Source organism: Nasonia vitripennis, chromosome 1 (genome assembly GCF_009193385.2).
Source record: "Nasonia vitripennis strain AsymCx chromosome 1, Nvit_psr_1.1, whole genome shotgun sequence".
In the NCBI taxonomy this organism is placed as follows: domain Eukaryota; kingdom Metazoa; phylum Arthropoda; class Insecta; order Hymenoptera; family Pteromalidae; genus Nasonia; species Nasonia vitripennis.
Window position 1 is genome coordinate 6561639 of NC_045757.1, and position 22605 is coordinate 6584243.

General features: G+C 41.1%; 4 protein-coding genes across 14 annotated transcripts; 3 read left to right on the top strand and 1 right to left on the bottom strand.

The window, feature by feature from the left end:
- The first annotated feature begins 139 nt into the window (after nt 1–139).
- Nucleotides 140–10119, top strand: LOC100119569 (uncharacterized). Of its 6 annotated transcripts, none has more exons than XM_031921649.2 (16): nt 156–497; nt 579–705; nt 2418–2632; nt 2710–3536; nt 3611–3928; nt 4010–4465; nt 4548–5300; nt 5623–5727; nt 5879–6173; nt 6591–6923; nt 7122–7736; nt 7821–7969; nt 8075–8347; nt 8427–8639; nt 8717–9006; nt 9091–10119. In XM_031921649.2, the coding sequence occupies exons 3-16, from the start codon at nt 2467–2469 to the stop codon at nt 9140–9142; spliced, it is 4845 nt and encodes a 1614-aa protein (XP_031777509.1). In that variant the 5' UTR covers nt 156–497; nt 579–705; nt 2418–2466; the 3' UTR covers nt 9143–10119. The 6 variants fall into 6 exon arrangements, with proteins under 6 accessions (XP_031777508.1, XP_031777509.1, XP_031777510.1 ...); XM_031921650.2 differs by lacking the exon at nt 579–705 and having other exon boundaries at nt 201–497; nt 4548–4964; nt 5052–5300; XM_031921651.2 differs by lacking the exon at nt 579–705 and having other exon boundaries at nt 201–497; nt 4548–4964; nt 5058–5300.
- A 365-nt stretch (nt 10120–10484) lies between these two features.
- Nucleotides 10485–11823, top strand: LOC100170101 (uncharacterized). The gene is given in 3 exon segments (NM_001129782.2): nt 10485–10812; nt 10995–11096; nt 11167–11823. Coding segments are annotated over 3 exon segments (609 nt in total). The 5' UTR covers nt 10485–10697; the 3' UTR covers nt 11559–11823.
- On the bottom strand, nt 11822–15090 carry LOC100119533 (transmembrane protein 170A). 6 transcript variants are annotated; one of them, XM_032596146.1, is made up of 6 exons: nt 14988–15090; nt 14648–14831; nt 14231–14430; nt 13853–14006; nt 13593–13698; nt 11822–13520 (listed from the first exon to the last, which is right to left on the bottom strand). In XM_032596146.1, exons 4-6 carry the CDS (start codon nt 13872–13874, stop codon nt 13325–13327), a joined length of 324 nt encoding a protein of 107 aa, XP_032452037.1. In that variant the 5' UTR covers nt 13875–14006; nt 14231–14430; nt 14648–14831; nt 14988–15090; the 3' UTR covers nt 11822–13324. The 6 variants fall into 6 exon arrangements, with proteins under 6 accessions (XP_032452037.1, XP_016845591.1, XP_032452036.1 ...); XM_016990102.3 differs by lacking the exon at nt 13853–14006; XM_032596145.1 differs by lacking the exon at nt 14988–15090 and having other exon boundaries at nt 14648–14926.
- A 57-nt stretch (nt 15091–15147) lies between these two features.
- Nucleotides 15148–22549, top strand: LOC100119469 (VWFA and cache domain-containing protein 1). The gene is made up of 8 exons (XM_001603194.5): nt 15148–15349; nt 15602–16285; nt 16373–16973; nt 17045–17369; nt 17447–18629; nt 18706–19087; nt 19169–19478; nt 19551–22549. The coding sequence occupies exons 2-8, from the start codon at nt 15767–15769 to the stop codon at nt 19837–19839; spliced, it is 3609 nt and encodes a 1202-aa protein (XP_001603244.1). The 5' UTR covers nt 15148–15349; nt 15602–15766; the 3' UTR covers nt 19840–22549.
- The last annotated feature ends 56 nt before the right edge of the window (nt 22550–22605 follow it).

The window sequence follows — 22605 nt, forward strand, 5'->3', positions numbered from 1 at the left end:
TCTACACGTGCGCCATCACACGGGAGCAAGAGTGAGGGAGAGTACCAACTTTGTAGTGCCACACTCTCGTGAGGGCTTATGGTTTATGGTTACTGTTTATAAGGGAGTGTGGCACTACAAAGTTGGTACTCTCCCTCACTCTTGCTTCCTATGATGGGAGCGATGGCACACGTCAAGCTCGGAAAGTCGGAAAACGAGACAGTGTCACACGCGTTGGGGACGCAGCCAAAGCGAGCGGGGGTATTCACTGCTCCGCGCTATCTCCGAGTATTTCGTAAAAATTGTAACCACCCGCGTACAATAATCACGTCGATCTCCAATCAATCTACCGTTCTTATCAGAAGAAAAAGGAATTACTTCAGAATGGACGATATCCGTATCATCGCTGATGGCTGCATCAGCTGGTCACTGAAGAAACGCACGTATCCGACGCCATAACAACAACAACAGTGCAGTCGCAGCAGCTCTCACTTCTCTGCTTGTCAGTCTTCCATAAGGTATATATATATATATATATATATATCTATCTCTTCGAGAAGATACTGTTCTCGTAGTGTTTATTGTTTTTTCCCCGCGAGACGGATCTACTCTACACGATACGGCCGACTTTGCCTCCAAAGCCACGTTAGTGAAACTCTGCTGTTGCCCTGATGCCATGTGACACGCGAAGAGAGGGAGGCCATGACCGAAGTGCGTTGTGAAAACGTGAGTTTTCTAACTGCGTACGTAGTCGTACAGGAGTTTTTTTTCGAAATTCTGGAAATTTTTTATTGGTATTTTCAGGGGCTTGTTTCGGAGTTTATATTTCTAATTATAGAAGGACGTTTAGAGCGATGAGGATTTTTTGTTTGTAAACAAATGGGGTCTTTGTCTTTGTCAAGTAGAGCCACATTTTTTGGCCTGTTTAGTGTTTTAGAGATACTTATCTCCAATTGCGAGAAGAGTTTGACGTTATGAGTGATTGAAGTTGTTTACCAGATACCCCACTGGTATATTATGTAAACTTAATTGGGGATATAAAGTTAATTCGCGGTGTATATATATATATATATATATTCGCATATCCAAGTCCCTGAAGAGGTCGCTACCGTCGTCGCTTTAACTTATACCAAACCACGTGATGTCGCGAGACAAGTTCAAACTTGAAAAATTAGTTCTAACACAATGCAATGTTAACTTTTTTAATTATAATCAAAAATGGCTTGTGCGATTGCCGAAACGCCTTTCACTTGCGTGACCTCCATCCACTGGAATAATAATTGATCTTCGCGAGGAAATCGATGCATTGGAAAACCAGAGCCAGCACACGTTTCGCATCCTTTTTCCCACATTTTTCCCGATTAGTTTTTGTTATCAATATATACTTTTGCCAATCGCGTAATCGCCAAACAAATTTACTTATATTTCAAATTTGTTTAATGCTTAGCAAGAAGTGGTTGATTTTTAGAGTTTCTTCACACAATCTGTTGTGTGAGCAAAACTAGTTTTGAAAATTTTTTGGAACAGGTTTTGCAAGATATTTCTGGCTTATATACATCTTATCTGTGTTTGATAAAATATCCTTTACAATGGAATGCAGCTAATTAAATTTCAAAGTTGTTGTGGGTGCAAAGAAGTATATATAGGTTTTAACTTTTTTTAAAGCTGTGTGACCTTCTAAGGAAAGATCTATTTTTGTTTTGTACTATAGGATGTCTTTTGAAAGTGCCCACTGAAGCGTATTTATATTTGACAAGTTATATATATACACACACACACACATCAAAATAGGTTCATGATGACTGTAATTCATGTACTCCAATGCCCCTACGTTAGGTTAGGTCTTTATCCTTTGAGTCGCCATATTGGAGAGCTGCCGTTTTAAAAACTACTCAAACATATGAACTTTTCATTAATAATATTAGGGCCTGGAGGTACTAAATCAGCAAAAAATTGATACATAACGTATTCTTATGCTATTTCCTACTATATATAAGTATTTATATGTATATAGCAAAACCATGTCTGTACCTATTAAATACATCATAAAAGTACATTAAAGCATTTTCGTATTGTGGCATTTGTTTATGGATTATTATCTGCTGACACCAAGCCTAAAAAATTATCTTCCAAGTGATACAATTTTTTATCCCCAAGTTAAATGTCTATCAATGCTGATAAGCCTTTATCAATTTGTATGATTAGTCATTCAAGCGAATGTAACTCTTCTTTTCAGTTGAGGTTTAGTTAGATAATACCTGCATAGAATTACTGTATATTTATTTGATACACATACAATCTTTACTTGGAACAGATAACAGTATGAAAGATACATAATGGTAGACCACCAAAATTGTATTATTAATTCTGTACAACTGCAGTCCATATAATAATATATTATTTAAAAAGTTTAGCTAATTTCTTTCCTTCAATTTCAGAAAAGAAATATATCGCGCGAAGCGTAAAGATAATTGCTGATCTTCAATAATGGCGTCCAATAACATGTGGAGTCCACTGCCCCAGAGAAATAACGGTTACAACAAAAAGAATAGAGAAAACCAGACAAAGCTAATCAATACATTAATGGAGATGTTCGGCACGGCCTTCGAGTCCGACATCATAGCGTCTGTTGCTCAAACGTGTAATTGGAAACGTGAGTATTTAAATAGCCAATTGACTTGATTCTCAAAGCTAATTTCTATCAAACTAAAAACGAACCGTATTTTTTAGTGCAACCATCGATTGAAACCCTGTTATCACTCACCTCGACCGCGAGTCCCGAATCCAGCAATAACGATAATCTACAAGCCTACGACCTTTGGGCTATTGATCCTTATGCCATGACTGAGGAAGCCCAACCGATCTTCGATTCGGCCTCGTCGGAACATCAAGTCGACATCAAACCTGCAACTGAACCGAAAGTCGAAACTGCCTCTCTCTGCGGTCTTAAAGTGGAGTACCGGCCCAAGGGCATGGAAAACAACTCGGACGACGATGCGGACGTCGTTATTGAGGAGGAGTCGAGCGATTACCGTATTGGCACTCTAGAACCTGTTCAGCGCTCTGTTAACGTCTGCCAGTTCCTAGAGACACCATCTGTCCAGTGTCCACCCAGGAACACTTTGACCAAGGTCAATTACATCAACACTGCCTCGCCATCACGTAGTCCAGCTAGAAATAGTAATAATAATAATAATAACAACGACAATAACAGTCCAGCGGCTCAAGCTCGCATCGAGTCGTATATTCTCAAGGGCTATAAGGTACTGGTTCTGATGCGGGGCTGCCCTGGAAGCGGCAAGTCGTATCTTGCTCGAGATATCGTGACCAGGACATGCGGCCAAGGAAGTGATTATTCCAACTTCATTTTTAGCGCCGATGACTATTTTGCCATTACTAATAGGGGCGTGTATGTGTTCGATGCTTCGAAGCTTCAAGACGCGCATGCTTACAATCAGAATCGCGTACTTAATGCTGCGAGGCAGGGCTGGAGTCCCATTATCGTCGATAATACTAATACGCAGGCCTGGGAGATGCAGCACTACATAAATATGGGGGTAGGTACACTCGACTCTTTTCATAAAATTATTTATTAGTTTTTATTTTTTTATTCGTGACTTTATTTTTTCAGGTGGAAAACGGCTACATAGTGGAGACCTTAGAGCCAAACACACCGTGGTTTCGAAATGCAAATGAGTTGGAACGACGCAACAAACACCACGTTCCTAAGCCAAAAATTCGCGCGATGCTTGAGCGCTACGAGCCAGGCCTCAGCGGTGAGAGGCTTCTCAGGATGTTCAAGCTCACCTATAAGACCGCTAACCAGCCTCCTCAACTACGGAAGTTACCAGCTCTTCCACAGCTGGAGCCACAACAACAGCAGCAGGTAGCTGCGACACCGCGGCGACAGCCACGTACGCCCAAGACCTCGGTTGAAGACATGTCACAGGTTTGCATATTTTGCGGTTAATTAAGTCATTGGGAATCATTGCGATATAAACATTATTGATTCGGGATTTTTGTTAATAAGGTTTGTGATGCTCTGAGTTTAATAGCCAAGGAGTACTCGAACTTAGAGACAGTAGCAATGCCCCCGAGAAGTAATTCGACGGGTATCGATATAATCACCGACGACTCCGGCGTTAAACAGCCCAACAGCGAGAATTGGACAGAAGGTAGCTCTTACAAGGAGGAGAGCCTTCTCGACCTACCCAAACTTGGGGCAATCGGCTCTGAGCGACGAGTCTCCAACGCTGGTATCAGCAGCAGTAATAGTAGTAATCAAACAGAAAAAGCTATCGTTGATGTCAAGAAAGATGAAGAGAATTTGATTACGTTCGACCCCATCGGTACCGAGCAGAAGGTTAGTTCAAGCAAAATGGAAGAAGTACTTTCGACGGATAACGGACTGTCCCAATGCTGGGACTTTACTCTACTACTGAACGGCATGCAGATTCACAGCAAACTGGACGAGGAAGCGCTTGACGTAAGTACAGAAAGAAATAATAGTTTTATTCGCAATTATCATTGTAAATTGAACTAACGATTATTAATTTATTCGACTGTAGGTAGACACAAAGGAAGTCACAAAAGTTGACGATAAGCAAGTTCTCCAAACGCTGAATACCGAACCTTCCAATGAACCAAAGACAGAGGATAAGTTAAAGAAGCCATTATCTCCTAGCGACAGTAGTAGTAGCAGCATGGGTAGTCTTGAGCGAGTCGACATGTCGCAATTCGACATATGCAATAATCCGGAGGCTGCAGTGGTAGTTACACCTTCGGAAGTAACCGAAGAGAAACCATCTTCCACCGGTGGTCTGGGTTCTATACTGAGCTTCATCAAGAACTCCTTCTTGAGCAACGAGAAGGACAATCTGCATAAGCAAGAGAATGATGACAAGGACAAGTCAAGCTCGACAGACAACCTGACAGCCAAGCTTAGAAACTCGTCCATTATAGACACATCTTCAAAGCTCTCCTCGGTAACCCATGACGCCACTGCTAATACTCTGTCTTCAAAGTTATTAGGCTCTAGTAGCAATAGTGATGAAAATAATTTAAAATGCGAGGTTCAGGAAGGTTTGATGTTATCGGGAATCGAGTCAGTACTCGAGCTCTCAGGGGAGAGTGACGAGTTCTTCGAGGCGCCGGACAGTCTACCGTCGAAACCAGCTGAACGCGTCGTCGAGGAACTGCTCGAGGCCAGCTCTGATTTTCAACTTGTCGAGCAGTGCGACGATTTAGTTACGCAAATGAGAGGAAATGACGAAAATGACGGCAATTTTGTGTCAGAGAAGAATTTCACCGAGCAGATCAAGGTAACTGACAGGGGAGGATTTGCCAAACACTTTTGAGAATTTCATATTCTTTTTTGTTTTTCATACTTTCAAAGTTCATATTATGATTATCGCAGATGATGCAATGCATTGATCTACAGAAAATTTTTTTTTTACACTTGTTGACACAGCTGCCAGTATTTACATCTTTAGTTTGCTTAGATAGACCTTTTCTTTTAGTCTTCGGTTACGCTGACAATTTCGTTATCGCAAATGTATTTAAGTTTACGTTTGAATTAAAGCGCATACTGCTATAAGCGATTTTCTTATTTTTTTTTTAATTGAACATACTATACCATTTTAGAATTTGCAAGTAATTGCAAAATTCGAAGAGGAGGATAGCAAAGTATTGAAAGAGCCGATAGATAGAGTGTTCGGCGGCAAGAACGTTTTCACAGGGAAAATGCAGGTAATTCAGAGCGTCTATTCGAAACATCAGATTCTCCAAGTAATGTTAGAAGTCTAAGAAAAAACTGATTTCCAGCACAAGTCCACTTTAACTCGCAAAAACTTTCGTAATTGACGCACCATATTTTACGTTTGAATTTTTTCTTTCACAGGACACAAGCGGCAGCAATGCCTTGACACCAAAGCCCGACAACAGTAGCAGCCACGTTCTTTTTGACAACGTGGATTTGATCACCTGGCAAGAGGCTCCGTTTCCGTTGAACGATGTTGCTGACTCGACGGTAAAACCAGAGGCTGACAGTACAAACAAAGTTGAAACATGCGACAAAGAGACGTTCACAGATTCGTACGACTTCAACGTCGCTTATGTAGGCGGTACCGATGACTACAAAGTTTTGAAAGCTTTCAACAGAAGCATCAACGAGCCTGGTAGACACTCACCTGACGGTAAAATACATACTACATAAAAATTTTTCAAAAATAAAAAATGTACATTGAAGCAACTGCAGAAATTACCTATGAAAATGGGGGGAGGAGGGGGGGGGGGATCCCACAGACGCAGCGTCCCTAATTATGAATAATAAGCATTAAATAAGATGCGCACTCAAAATTGTCGTAAACCGTACGAGCCGGGCGCTGATGTGGGTATGGGTGCAATAATGCATTGCCTAAAAACAATAAGAAGGGTGGCGTCTCGAGATAATGAGCTGTCTAGAACTTCAGATGGGAACAGTCTCAGTTTGGATGCAGACAAGGACGGTCGACTGAGTTCTCAGTTTTTGTGACAATTGACACAGTGTCCAAATTTAACAAAGTTTCGTTCAATATTTAGAAAAATATTGATAATTAAATACAATCCAACAGAGAGTCCATCGCACCGTAAACTCCTGCTGCACAAGGGTACGATGACTACTAATACGAGCGTATTACTCTTTGGCGAGCGTTTCTTTGAGCTTGAGATCCAACCAGCAGAGGAAGGTAGCAGCAACGATCGAGGCGAGGAGCTGGTCGAGCGCTATCCTCAGCTACCTCGTGCCTTTGTCCTCGACGTCTACGAGAACTGCCAGCGTGACTTCAACTGGGCTTTGGATTACTTGGATAGTTTACAGCACGATGAAGCGACCGTCAGCGCAGCCGTCGAACAGCATATCGCCGAGGCTGAGGCCGAGGCTGCTGGACTTTCTATCGAACCTCGAAGTAAATATTTTTCGCTTTTGATAATTTGATATTAAAGTACTATTTTTGCGATATCTGGAAGTTGTTATTGTTCATTTACAAACTACGCCATCGCACAGAACAATGGCTAATGGGTTTATCGCCGATGCAGTTTCCGCAGCGCCGATAAGCTTTGCGATAAGACTTTTCTCGGTACTGATCGATCATTTGTATTTGCAGCAAATACCACCAGAGTGCCTGTTACAGTACCGGCAAGAACGTCGGAGTCCTCCTCGTCGTCGTCATTGTCATCCTCGCCCCAGAAGCAACAAATCATTAAAAAAGAAAAAAGCGCCTCGTCGCGAACCTCGTCGGACGCGCAGTTGGCCCTGAAACGTCAATTCGAAGATAAATTCGTATTAAGTGAGGAGAGTTATAAACCGCATACTTTGAAGGTCAAGAGTCGGAAGAAGCGGAAATCAAAGGCCGCGAAGAAGACGGCGGTCAAGCAGGAGGAGGTAGTGAAAGAGAGTCCGCAACGGAAGCCGTCAAGATTGGACCATCCAGCGATAGAGGAGGAGGTCGATAACGAAGAGGAGGAAGAGGAGTACAGGATGGAAGATGAGCAAGAAGAGACGATTGAGCTGAAGCTTGGATATGATTTTATACGTGTACTCGAGGAGAAATTTGGTAGCGGTGGTACCGGTAATGACAACTTTCGGCCGTACGATGGTCTCTTTCCTGTCATTCAGATACGTAAATCAATGGCCCAGGAGCTGCATGCGCTCTGGGTCGAAAGCATGGAAAGTCAATTGAGTTTCATGCACAAACAGCTCGATGCTATGATTGCCAGAGGTTGGTTAAGTTACTTTTAGAAATTTATCGGAATATGATAGGTAGCAAAATTGACGAGTTGTTTTATGAATTTCAATTTCACAGATGCTGAGTACGCCAGGTCTTTAGAGCTAGAAGAAATAGGAGCAATGCCTGAACCAGAAAATCCGAACCTCAAGGAGATCATGGACATGGAGATGGCTTTGGCGACGTTCAGCAACGATCGCGTAAGTCCTAAATATCGCCAGCACAAGGTATAAAAAAGACATCTTCATTTACTACATCAGTAACCCATCTCGCTTATTACTATGAATAAATCGCAAAATTTCAAGCTCAACTAAACAATATTTAATTTTCAGAAGCAAAAGTCCAAGAAGGAGTCTCTGGAGGATATGACCTCGCGCGTTACGGAGCGTACGCTGCAGGACATGTTTCCGTTCTACGAGAGTGAAATGCTGCACGATATTTACGAGGCACACGGACGTGATTTTGACGAGACTGTACGTGTGATAAAAGAAAACTGCTCGGGCAAGTCAACTATCACCATGGCTGATGTGTTAAAGAAGCGTAAGACGCTTATGGACGAGCTGCAAAAAGAGAGCAGATACCAGACCTCAAGACATAATCAATTAGTACTTATCAATTGACAATTGGTTATCATTTTATCTCGTTTATAGATTGTTAATTCATTCTTTTTATTTTTATTTAAAGGAAATCCAAGAAGGTCTTGACGAGGCTTGTGGTGGTGCTTTGGAAGAGGTGGATGAAGAAGACTGTATTACTTATGACGAAGTAATACAGATTGGACATAAGTCGCGCGAAGAGGCGAGGCGCCAAATCGCGCTCAGGAATTCGAATTATCAAAAGGCTAGCGAAGCTTATCAGCGAAAGAACCCCGAAGTGGCTGCTTATTATGCCGACGTTGTGAGTTTTTTTCACCTACTTTGCCTAATATCTACAGAAATAGAACAGTAGGACAATTCTTACGTTAATGATTTTAGGCCAAATTACATATGAAGAGTATTGATCGAGCTAACGCAACGGCGGCATCAGCATTCTTGGCCGCACAAGCCTACGCTCATGAGAACGAGGATATTCTGGATCTTCACCACTTGCGAGTCGACGAGGCCTTGCGTGCCCTCGACATCTTTCTCGAGCATCAGCTGGAAAACATGTCTAAAGGAGCGCGTAAAAGTATCTTTATCATCACGGGTAGAGGCGCGCGAAGCATTAACGGACATAGCAGGCTTAAACCGGCCGTCTCTAACAAGCTTAATCAAAAGTCTATTAAGTAAGGAACATTTTATTATTTTCTTTTTTATATTTTAATATTAGCTGTGGCTCAGGTCTACAATGATTACGTTTTGTTTTTTAGTTTCAAGGAGGCGAATCCTGGAATGCTGAAGGTATGCCTGCGCAAAAAATAACCGATGGATCTCTCGGATGGAAACGACAGAGCTTGACATCTTTGACTTTGTGATTGATTTTAGGCCAATGAGATATCTTTTATATTACAAATCTTAAGCTTATTTTACTTTAACTCATCGATGCTTTGAATTTAGAAGAGCATACGTAAATCGGCATGCTGCCGCAATAGGGAACAGACATGGTTTTGCTATATACATAGAAATACTTATATACAGTAGAAAATAGCATAAGAATACGTTATGCATGAAATTTTTGCTGATTTAGTGCCTCTAGGCCCTAATATGATTAATTAAAAATTCATATGTTTGAGTAGTTTTTAAAACGGCAGCTCTCCAATATGTCGGCTTAAAGGATAAAGACCTAACCTAACGTACGGGCATTTGAGTGCATAAATTCAGTCATCATGAATCTATTTTGATTTTGCAGCATTATCTCTCAACTCTATTATGATTTCGGAGAAAACAATAAGGTAATTTTATGTATTAAAATTTACATACGTTTATACATCTATATATAAATATTCAACCTTCGCGCCGCCATATTGATCACGTGAGCTGCCAATCGTTTAAACGTATTATATTAGCAAACTGAATTTTTAAAACAACAATATTACTTAAAACATATTGCCGTAAAAATCGTAGCTCTTGTACTTCTGTGTAAGATTTATTCTTAACTTTATTTTAAAAAGGTTTTAAAAATCATGTCTGTTCCCTTAGATAATATATTTTTTGTTCAGTGTGAAAACTATTGCAATATAATTAAGTTTTTATTTTATCCGTAACAGCAGTTTTAGTTATTTTTATTATGTGAAGGTTTATTTTGCATAGCGACAAGGATACTTTCTTTGCCACTAGTATCTGTATAGGATGAGCGAAAAATCAATGCGACAATATGAAAAAATCATTATCTTGAAATTTTCTACTGTAAACTATTTTTTTTATGACAGAATATATATGTGTGCGTTTATAAAAAAGAATTCTATTCCTTGTATTTTTTAAAAACCTTCCCTATGATAAAAATCGTTGAATAAGTACGGAAAAGTGAGAGGGAATTTTTCTCGGATTTTCGGACTAATAAATACGGCCTGCAGCGTCTGCAGTTGCCTAACATCCGCGGCAGCTGTGAGGCCAGGGCCACATAAGCGCGTTCGTCGGCGCTCGACCGCGTACAAATTTTAGTAACTTTCGGATAGTGCCAATAGTAAAATTGTCTCTATACAATCTTAATAAGGTTAGATATGTACGTATATGTCATAGGTATTAGACATTTCCGTTGTTGGCACTATCCAAAAGTTACCAGAATTTGTACGCAGTCGAACGCGGACGAACGTGCTTATGTGGCCCTGGCCTGACCTGAGAGACATGAGCAAAGGCCTAAGAAGAATAGCAAGAAAGCACTACTTACTTATAGCTGAAAGCAGGCGCTGAGCCCCTGACTAAGCTATACTGGTGTATTCTGCTATTCTGCTAGAATGTTTTTGTAGTTAAACAGTGTTGTATATGTGTGAAAAAAATATAGTGAGGTATGTGACAGTTTGATAACTATTTTAGAAACATGTTTTCCAATCATTTTGGCCGTAATATTTGCCGAATCAACAATGGGGATGTTAAAATTAGAAGAATGTTCGTAACAGCTGAACGTTTCAAAGGAACTTTCGTTGAAAACTGGAGTATGTATAATTAATAATTTGCTGTCGTTTGTTTATTAAAAAGTCGCTTTATTCTTGCTAATTCTCAAATCAACTTGTCATTCATTCATAATTACTATTTTGATGGCTGTGTTATTTCGATAATTTTTAGGTTATAGTTCACTTTATTAAATTTAGTCACCGTGTTATACTTCTGTTTTCAGTTAACTATTGGAAAAACCTTTACACCGATTACAAAGAAGTAGCTCTAGACATTGTCAAAGAATGCAGGGAACGTCCTATTAAGGCCTCAATCTATGCAACAAGTATGTACTTTTATGAAATTAAATTATTGTAAAGAAATTTTTCTACATCTTCATTTAATGTGTTTTATAGTCGCAGGAGGATCTTATTACTGTGCAAAGCATAATCCCGATGAAGTATCTTTTCGGGAACAATTAATTAGCAGTAGTTTGAAGATAGGACTAGTTGGAGAACCAATAAGAAACCCAGTAAGTGTCTTCTATACCAAATGGCTCGAGCAATGTTACAATGAAGGAATCATCCGTCGCTTAAACTTAGGAGTCATATCTTTTGTATGGTTAGATAACTATGACAAAGGTTGTGCACTTTACAAGACTGTGTGTCCTTACCTCAAGCCCAGATACGTTACTTTTTATCAGAGAATAGTCGATGTTGGCTTCTTGGACAATTGGTGGATATTGGAGAATAGTATGACTGACTATGATGTAAATGATTCTGGGACCTATGACAAACTGTTAGCTTAAAATAAAATGTTTATTTGTTAAGAATAATGTTGTTAATAGATTCAAAACAATTATTTTTTCAAAAAATATTTGGAAATTTTTTGGAAAATAAAGTATACAGTGAGCCGATTTATATAAACTGTAAGTTAATTAATTTTAAAAACTCAAGTTCTCATGAGCTTTATTTTACATCGTTCCTGACACTTCCACGTCAAGATATCAATGCAATACTCATAATTATTGCCCATCAACGGTATTAGTGAAAGGAAAATAAAGCCAGACAATTTGTACAAACTGTAAATTCATTTATTACATTTTTAAATATTGTTCATTGTTTCGACAACAAAAGTTCTCGTGTAAGTATGGTTCTGTTTTTTTTTCTCGTGTAAATGTATGTGTAGCACCGCCGTGTAACACTTTTTTTCATTTATTTTACACACTTTGTTAAAAAATGTATATAAATTATCGATTTCCTAATTACGAAGGCTCGTTCACCCAGTAAAAGCGTGACTAATCAACAATGAAACTTTGCAACTCATATTTACAGATACATACATTCCTTTCTACAGTAAGTAAATACACGAATACAATGAATTTATGCACATCAATGTTATTTCGCGATAACAATAATGATCAACCTTTAATGCGCAGCTTTATACATCTTGCGTCGGCCAAATTAACATCAAGTCTACAGCAAGTGGATATTAGAAAAATATTGATAACGTTTCTTATTTTCATGAACAAAGAAATTTATATGTACAATTGTACTTGTAAAAACAATTGAAGTATAGACATGAATCTTTAGGAAGATTAAATATTTAAAGCTATATGGTACACGAAAGAGGCGAAATAACGAAGCATAGTGATACAGGTAATCTACGAGTGTTTATCATTGCCATTGAAATGATAAACGTTCGTCTTTCTTTTGCAGCGAGTCTTTGGTATGTCATCTGATCGCGTAAGTGCTTAGAAGGGCGCGACGAAAAATCCCATCGAAAACTACATTCACTTTTGTCTCGACGGAATTTTTCATTTAAAGAAATGCGAGATACAATCTTACGACGACAATGAAACTCTTAACGTAACTTATACGCAATCGGTTGTTTGCGCGATTTGTGCCTACTTTTTTCTCGTCATCGATTTGGCTGACAGGAATGTGGAATATATCTGCTGGTTGACTGCGTTTTCACGCGCGCAATCGTATTTACAGAGAAGAATCTAGTCGCCCTAAGAGAAATGCCGTGACGTTCTTCTACAATCATTTCATTTTTTTTCAATCGCTTATTTTCTATTTGCTGCGTTTGTTTTGCGTCGATAAACGCATTTTCTTACGCCGCTTCACGTGACGAAAGTATAGGGAAAGCAGCTGTTCATCCTACGTCGGACTATACGCGTTAAGCGATGACATGATTTTGCCTCCTGAGCAATATATCGATACATAGAAAAAATGAATTTGCCTAATACAGGTATTTACAAGGAGTCGTAACTCTCATTTGAAAAAACTATAATACATCTTACAATCGAAGAGCTTTCCTACAAATCATAGTCGACCTTTTTTTACAAATTTACAAAGAGTATACGTGAAAAACTAAAGCGAAAGCTCGATAAGAAAATATTTCTAGACAGCTAGACGAATGAAAGAGAAAACAAGTAGCTCCCTTATGTACAGGTGCTCCAGAATATTGCTCAGTCGGCGAACGAGACGTCCTCATATCGTCAACTAGGGCTTATAAGGCAACCGAATCAGTTTGTGCATACGCATCTTTTTCGTCGTCTTCTTCTCTTATTTAAAGGGTCGCGAGGATCCTGGTGAAGCCGACGCAGGCCGCGAGGACGGTCTGGCCGATGCCCCAGAGCAAGGCGTACTGCGGGGCCATCTGATAGCCTGCCGACCCGTAGACAAAGGCCACTGCGGCCGAGCTTACCACCCCGGAGGTCAGCGGCATCAATACGCCCATGGTTAGTATCAGCAACGGAAAGAACCTGTAAGATGGTTCATTGCATTTAGAATAGATTCAATAATGATGTTTATTTCAAGGGTTGACGCACACTTACTTTCCGTATTTGTGTTTTCGGAGCGTGGCGAAGCAGATACCGGCAGCGATCGTGTGGACGAAAATCGACGAAAACAGTGCCCATAGAAAAATTTGATACCACATTTCTGGAAAATCAGAGTCTGTTAGTTGTATGAATTCTTTTGAGCAGTTGAAATGCTTATGTTGAAGATAATCAATGGCAATGAGTAACTCCGGAGGAGTCAATTGAAAAAGCATAAACTACAATTAGACAAAAAGATTGAAAAAAGATTTACGTACCAGGGAAAGATCGCAGGCTCATGATCGATGAATGTGGAATGGAGAAAATGGCAGTAAAAAAATATTGAGTTTCTCAAAGCCCAATATTAACAAGTAAATCAAGGTGCTGTGTGCGCATTCAACTAATCATTCGTTCTAGGCTCTGGACTCTGGTCTTGGTGTACATATAATAAGAGCATAGGAATCAAAAAAACTAGAGTATAGAGACAGACCAACCATACACGAATGGTCTATCCTATGATGGATCAGAGCTTGAGTGATGCACAAAACAAGCTAGGGCTGTAGCACTTGGTGCAGAGGACTGCAAGCTATCCAGCTCTAATCTGTCGCGCAGGTAAGAGGATACAGAGCAAGGATGAAAGGGACAGGGGTACACACCAGCGAACGAAGTCAGCGGTGCGTCGTAGATGCTGCTGCTGGCCTCGTCCGGAGCAGAGGCACTCGCTGCTGTGACCTCTAGCTGAGCATGGGGCATCGCGCTCTCTCCCTCGATGCCCTAGTTGCCCTTCAATTTGGCTAACTCTGCCCTCCCATGGCTCCAAGTCTTGTTATAGCATCCTGACTAACAGTCTCACATTCTGAAACAAATCAAAAGGAGTTACATACTTGAGCACTGAGTCACGATAGAGCAAGCCCTTGTTTATCTAATCTAACAGGTCGCCAGAGATGCGGATAAAAACAAGGAAAACTAGCTCACACACAGATGCGTAAACAAAACGACCGCAGACTGAGTTAAAGGGTTATGTTCGTCGGGGACAACAAAAGAAAACACAGCGAGCACAGGTGTCCACTCACTTGCCATTCTCCGCGAAAAGCTGGAAAATCACGCCGAGGACGGCGAACTGTCAGTCGCATAAGTGGTCCGTTGAACTGCCCTCTGATGAGGACGTATGTGTACGTACCCTCGACGAGAGAAAGGGGTAGATATGTGGAAAATTCCGTCCGGTAAGTGCGCAGACTCGGACACGCGGGGGAGTACCTAAGATAAAAGTGTGTACCTATAGCGTGCCAGAAAAAAGAAATGCATTTCCCCCGCCGCGTGCAGGTGCGAGATATCAGATATGCACGTAGTTAAGGTCTGTTCGTCATTCTCTCAAAAAAACAAACCCTTTCGCAATCATCCAAACGAACTTACCCAAACTGCATAACATGCGCTGCACTCGAAAGACAGACATATATGTATAGATATATACACAACTCTTCGACAGTGTGCTTATAAAATCCCAGGAACGTGAATCGCAGGGGGGGGGGAAAGGACGAATACGACTCGACGACTGCTCTGGCCATTGTGTAAATAAAAATCTCGGAGCGCCCTCAGAGCGGCGACGCAGACTCTCGGAAGGTGGCGTTCCCCCATAAAATATCATCTCTCGCGCTTCGCTTCCTGCTCTCGTCGAGACGTCGAAGCCGCTCCAGACGCCGTCCGGGTGTACCTGGATACAAGCTTCGTCTCGAAATGCGGAGGAGATCCCGTCAGCGCTGAGCCGTGTTGTGCCGGTTCGTAAATAAACAATGGCTTAGCGCCTGCTCCTTTTTTGCTCTCTTTCTCTCTCTCTTGAGGGCTTTGCTGTGCGCGGTCTGCTTTGGCCTCTCTCAAGTGGAAGATGACTGCTTTTCCATTGCGAGTTGGATAAACATGCTGTGTACAGTGCTTGGGATTCTTAATGGGATTTGCTTTGAGCAGTGTTTTGTGAAAGCCTTTTTTTGCTTGGCTTTGATCTCCCGAGTCTAATTTTAGTCTGTTTATAGGTTTCGATGAGGAGGGATTGTTGGAAGACTGGAGAGATGTATTCCAATGGGTGCAACGTACAGAGAAGCTCTGCAGAGCTTGTGAAATCTCGTACTGCCAAACTTTGCAAATGAATTTGCAGTAAAGATTAGGTACAAAAGTAGGAGCATTAGAGAATAATCAAGATGACATCCTACCTGGTGCTGTGCGTTGCCGTATTGGCAATCATGTCAGGTTGCACTGCAGTGATGGACGAGAAGCTGTCCAACACTGTGCCCAAGTGTCAGTTTGGTAAATCCCCGAGGAGGCAGATAGATGTGATGCCTCTGAATGGAGTCTGTTTGAGAGATATGGTGGTGCATCTTTCCAAGAATCTACATAAACTTACAGATGACGAGCTTGGAGTTAGCAAATTCCAAGGAATGCTGGATAAGCTTGAATTTGTTGACTCCATCACTACATTGAACAGCAGACTGAACGATTTGTCTAAGGGCTTCAATGATAAGCTTAAGAGATATACCGATTTGCTGAGAGATAGCAATAGTGTAATACAACCAATACTATTGAAACAGGGCCAGGACATCTATTCCACTAGTCAGAGATCAGATAATTCAAATAGAGCTGCTGACGTCTGCTCCAAAATTACAGATGCTCTTGCCATGAATCTTCGTAATAAAGATTGGAAGAGCTTGCACATATTACCAGTGAGTAGCATTAAAAGCTTTTGAATTTGCCATTCTTACCGTTATTACAATGATCTTACTAATAATCAACTACGAATTTCATTGCAGGTGAGCCAACCAGGCACAATGTGCGGTCCCCCCAGTTTAGCTCATAATATTGGCCCATTGCTTCTCTCGCAATGCAACCGCTCTAAAAACGTGATGCTTCTGCTGGAACAGAGCTCCGAATTCATGTCGGAAGAGGACGTGACACTGGCTCAGATCACGGCCAAGACGATCGTGCACATGTTGACGGAAAGCGACCGAGTAAGTGTTGTAGGTCTAGCAGCAGGCGGTTCAGCCCTTTGTCCGGAGCAAGGTCTGTCCCACGTCACTGACGTTCACAAGATAAGACTCGACAGGCACGTTGACTCGCTCGTTCGGTCTACGGTCAATCAAAGTTTCACTCTCGACCTTCGGCCGCTTGTTAAAGAAGCCAAGGGCGACTTGGTGCTCATACACTTGACGAACAATATGAAGGACTTGTCGAACGTCAAGGGTATTGCTGAGGGATTGAAAAGGGACAATCTCACCGTTCATCAGAGAACTATTTTAATACTATCGAATCAGCAACCGCGCGTTAACGTTAAGGAGTTTTCGGCGAACGGGACTGTGATCACACTGCCCACGCAGCACGTTCTTGGATACGAGATCGCGAGATTATTTGCAGGTGAGTTAATCACCTTAAACCAAAATGATCTGGTTTAATGGATTGTTTTTATAAATCGTTTTCATTTCCAGGACTAAAGTGTAACAAGGAAGACGTGAAACCGTACTATTTGTCGGAGCCGTACTTCGAGCCCTACAGCAAGGCGATGATGCTGTCAGTGGGCCAGATCACTAATACGGCGTTGCTTTCGTTTGACGTGAAACTGCGAGACTTCGTCGAAGATATAACTTATTTCGAGGCTGGTGCTCATCAGGTGCGAGCATTGCTTGTCGACAAAAGGGGTACACTCTGGATGCACAAAAATTTCCCGAGAATGGAAACCATCGTCGAGCAGCCACTAAAAGTCTATTTGCATGACTTGGAAAATCTTGACGAAAAGACTATGATCAGAACGGGGTATGAAAGATTATCTTCATTGCTTTATCATATTTATCATAGTAGTAGGTTACTAATCAATGTAATCGTATCATTAGAATGGCAGATCAACCCGAGGGAATGGTGGAAGTAAAAAGTCAGTTAGGCATAAAGAAACAGCTACATTGGCGTCACTTAACGTATCCGGACTTGATCGTCTGCCTGGTAGTCTCGCGTCTCGACGAGGATGCAACGCGTCAACCACTAGTCCGATCGCCACCTACTCTACCCTCCGGTATTCTGCACCATCGTTTGGATTTGGCGCTCGGTGCGAATGTCCGCCGCGACAGTCTCTGCACTTACAACAGCAATCGTATTGCTACCCTCGACGCCGGAGTCGTCTACTTATCACCCTGGTGCTTTAAGTCACCGGCTGAACAGGCAAAGCAGTTGGCTGCTGCGCCCGCTGTCACCGTGCAGAGTTATATGGCGTACATAAAGGATTTGACTAGGTTACTCACCAATCCTGGCATGCAGGAGAGCGTCAAAGCTGACGTAGCTGTGCTCGCTCAGATACTGGAGCATTTCAAAGAGAGACACTCGCAGAGTCCGTTGCACAAGTTCATCGTTCAGAGATACGTGACATCGGTAAATAGTGGAGTCCTGGAACTCTATCCAGGCCTGGTCCTGGATTCGGATCTGGATCCGAAGCGTCGTGTATGGTACGTGAAAGCTCTGGAGCAGCCGGGTCGCCTAGTTCTTAGCCCACCGTACCTCGATGCAGGTGGGTCTGGCTTCGTTGTCAGTTTGAGTCAAGTCGTGCACGAAGGCCGCTCTGTAGGATTGCACACGAGCACCGATCCCGTGGTAGCTGTGATGGCAATGGACGTGACAATGGGCTATTTATCGCGTATGCTGAACGACATGTTTCCACTGTGTGCCGAAACTAACGTCAAGTGCTTCCTTATGGATGACAAGGGCTATCTCGTGTTCCACCCGTCGCTTCTCAAGGCGGCTAGCAAAGTTGAGAACCAGCACTTGACTAACAAGGAGCTCCTCGTTGCCAATGACATTTTGAATCACGAGTTCTTCGTCAACAAGAAGATGTGCGCCAGTCATATGGATGGTACTACCCAGAGGTATTACCAGTTCAACATATCGCTCGACGAAGTCCTCACTAATATCGTGCATGGCGAGCACTGCGTCAAGTACCAGTTGGCCGTGGTACCCGGCACCAACGTTTTCCTTGGCGTCGTCAACATCACATGCAGCTCGATCAGTGCCTTCTGTCCTTGCAGCACGGTAAGTTTCATGGTTATACCCTTTGCTAAAAGATATCACAAAAAAGAAAGTTACGAATAAAAAAATTTGTTTTCAGATGGATCGTTCGTGTCTCAACTGTAAGCGCATGGAACAGACGGATTGTGAGTGCCCTTGTGAGTGCTCTCTGTACTCAAGCGAGTGCCAGTTACGCGAGGACAGCGCCTCGGCGGAGATGGAACCGTGCCCAGCACCGCAGGAACAAGGCTCAAGTCTGACCTCACCTTGGATTCAAACAGTAAATGCGCTTAAATCCTGTCAGCCGTTTAGCTGCAAAGCTTTCGCGACCAAGGCTGAGTGTCTTGGTCTCGTTGGTTGTCAGTGGTGCGAGATCGACAGCGACGCTGAAACGCAACTGCAGGAGCCTTTCTGTTCCGATGTCGCTGTCTGTTTCAAAGGCACCTTCGGTTCGCCTATTCCCTACGGGGATGGGGCCTACAGTAAGTTGTTAAATAAGATTTCAACTTTTTTCATTCCATCACGATTCTGATGTATTGAACGTCAACTTCTTCTTTGCGCAGACTCGCAATCGCCAGAGGAGATAATGTCCCGCGAGTGGCCTTCGGTTGGTCCGGTAGCTGGTGGAATCTTAGCATTCGTCTTGGTGCTCGGAGTTGCACTTTTCTGCTACAGACTGCGCTCAGTGCACACTGGTCTAGAACACCAGTGCCTGCACAATCACAACTCCCCAGATACGCTGCGTATGACTCACCTGGACTGTGATCTCGAGCCGGCTGATCTTGAGCGCGAGCCCAAGCCTAGTATGGATTCGGCCCTGCTTCGTGATGTTATTGCACCTATTTCGCCGTATCGAGTTTCCACAAATTACAGGTTTGTTACGTTTTGTATAGAATACGCAGTACTATCTCTTCAGAAAATAAATGTGTAATTCATGGATTTCAGGAGACCTCCAGGCGGCGACAGCGACCATGGTTATAGTACGATGACCCCTCACGACGACTCGGAACAACAAAATTTCTCGGAGCCGCTCCTCGTACTAGCGGGCAACTCCAAGGACATATGTGGTGTAGTTCCCTCGACGAGCACCGCCACCCTAGATTCGCCAGCCACTTCGACTTCGACGACTGGTACCATTGTAGCGCCGCCTTCGCCAACTACCAACCTCGGATCTCCACACCGTGTTATCGCCGCGGTTGACGTACACCGCGACATGGACACCAATTACTGCTAGCCAATTAGCTAATTTTTTTCTTTAAAATTGGGATTGAGCAGTATTAAGTGACTTGCCGCGCAGTCGAGATGCCATGAGGTGCACTAAGTGCACAAGACTTTCTATATCCTCTTATCGGTTGATGTATCCGCGTATACTTTAAGGGAATTTGTATAATCAGTTTTTTGAGTAGTTTTAATGCGTTGGAATAATTTTATCGTGATACTAATCCATTTTAATTTAGGCGTTTACTTTCAAGAAGTTTTGTCGTGTAAAACTCTTAACTGTGAATGTCTTACAAAACTATTTTGTATACGAAATTCGATTGGTGATTTTAATATTTTTATGTAGACTTAGAGATTAATCCTATTTTATCGCAACTATATGACGAAATCAATTTCACAGAATCATTGTAATTTTTTTACTTTTTTAATTTTCTATACAAACGATTTTAGAAACGTGAAAAAGAAAGCTAGAAATTTCGAAGCGTACTTACGTTTTAATAAAACATATACATATATTACTCGTAAGAAAGTATGATAGCGCCCAAAGTGAAAGTTTGTCTTCCAAAATTTGAGACGAAGTATCTCGTTTGACAAACGCGTCCAGTGATAAAGTAATAATTCGCTTTGTATGACTTCAAAACTGTCCGCCGTATGTCAACCTTCCCGCGAAAGACAACTCGTTCAAAGCAGCAATATACGTGTGCCGCTTTTGTAGAGGAACAAATTATGTACAATGAACAAAACTATCCATCAACAAATAGTAACGTAAAAGACTGCAAAACTTCATTGCCACTCTATACAAGAAAAACAAAAAGACTTTTTGTGCATTTACATGAGTTTTCTAAATTTTTTAAGGAATACTCCGACATATGCAGTTGCATTTTTATAGACACATTTATCTCCATACATCACAACGACAGTGCAATCGAACGATCAGACGATGATCGTTCATTTAAATTTTAAGGATAGAAAAAGCAGTTGTGGGTAGAGTATAAATGAATGAAAATAGTAAAAAAAATGCATCGTTTGCATGCCAATAAATAACGAATGAGAACACGCAAGCAAGTTTTTTTAGATATTTTTACAACCAATTAAAATAATGGTTCAACCGTAGTTCAAAAATATATACTCTCATAACTGCTTAGCCAAATAAACATATATGTAAAGTCCATTTGCACAATAAACATGCACGCACACGAAATTCGGTACGTAATCATTTATATTAAAGTAAGAAAGAAGAAGTACTCGGCTTTATAGTATTTTGTTAGTCACTTACTATAAGTACACTGGCGCATTTAAAACGTGTATGCACTTTTTATGTATCAAATTTTTTTTTCGCAAGCATATCGAAAACTGCGAGAAAAAAGGTATATGATTATACTCGTTTAGTAGATTTTTAAATGAGAGCAGCAAAAAATAGTTATAGATAAGGAATTTATATAAAAATAAGAATGAAATTGTAAGCGAAAGTAATAACAATGTGCCGATCTTTGTTAGGGGTTTTATTCTATCTGTTTTATCTGTTTTTAGTAAAGCGTAGTGCAAATCGCAAGTACAAAAATGAAGACAATTTTTAACAAAAAAAAAATGTGATACCGTAGGTAAAGTCGTAAGTGAAGTTCATTCGAAAATGAAGGAAATCGACATTATATCACACTTTTGGCTGGTAGAGATTGAGATGTTCAAAAGGAAGTGGCATTTTAGTTTATGTGAAAGAGTTGATTGTTACGAAAATCGATAAAACAGAGAAACTCCCTCGTACGTTAAAAGAAAAAAAAATATATATAAAACGCCCCTTTCACATATTCGCAGTGCCAAAGTACTTTAAAAGCAAAAATGTATTCGTCGAAACATATTTTTCTATGTATAGCATTGTCCATTTGTATGAGTGTGCGGCGCGAGTAGCACGTATAAAATAAAAACCCCGTATTTACGAGGCAAAGTGTTATCGTATATGATAAATGAAAATTTTATATGTATATTATATACAAAGCATAAATATTATATATATTATATACAAATCTTAGATGATATATAACGATGCGAAGTATTAATTATGTACGTTGAATCCAACAAATTTTTACACATCCTGACAAAACACATCGTACGGGTATATCGAGTATTTGTCGATATCATCGAGCGTACCCCCGTTGCACGTGCCCATGTCGTTCTATATCAATAAAACATAGAAATATAACGTTTAAGTGAACATGTACCGGCCTGAACATGGTATTATCCGAGCAGAATGTATAACACATAAGACTTGCCAATACTTTAGCGATGAGCGCTGCAGGAACGTTTTTCCGCCTCTGCCTTTCTCATCGCTAAACGTATCGATAATAATGGTAATAGTAATAATAATACAATAAGCGATAATCGAAATGCCTCACAATATCAACGTAGATTAGCGATCACCAGTTATAGGTACATATGAATACATAAATTACGTAATTCTCAGCTTTAGGAGTATGATTTTGTCCTCACAATCGTTCGCGGACTACCTATTATACTTGTAAGCCTGCGTTTACTCCACTGTTGCAGTAACGTGTGATTTTGAATCGTTTCTTTTCTTTTACATACACTTACACATCGACTCCGTCACTTTGGAATTTTCGATTCAGAGTTTACTATATGGTTAAAATATTATTATATAATTAATTGTTGTACATAAACTTAATAATGATATACACACAATAAAAGTGAAGTTATAATTGTGAATCAATAAACCCGTGTCTCTGCGCTCTCTTCCGTCATTGATTCAAAAACCTGCCGCCTAAAGTCA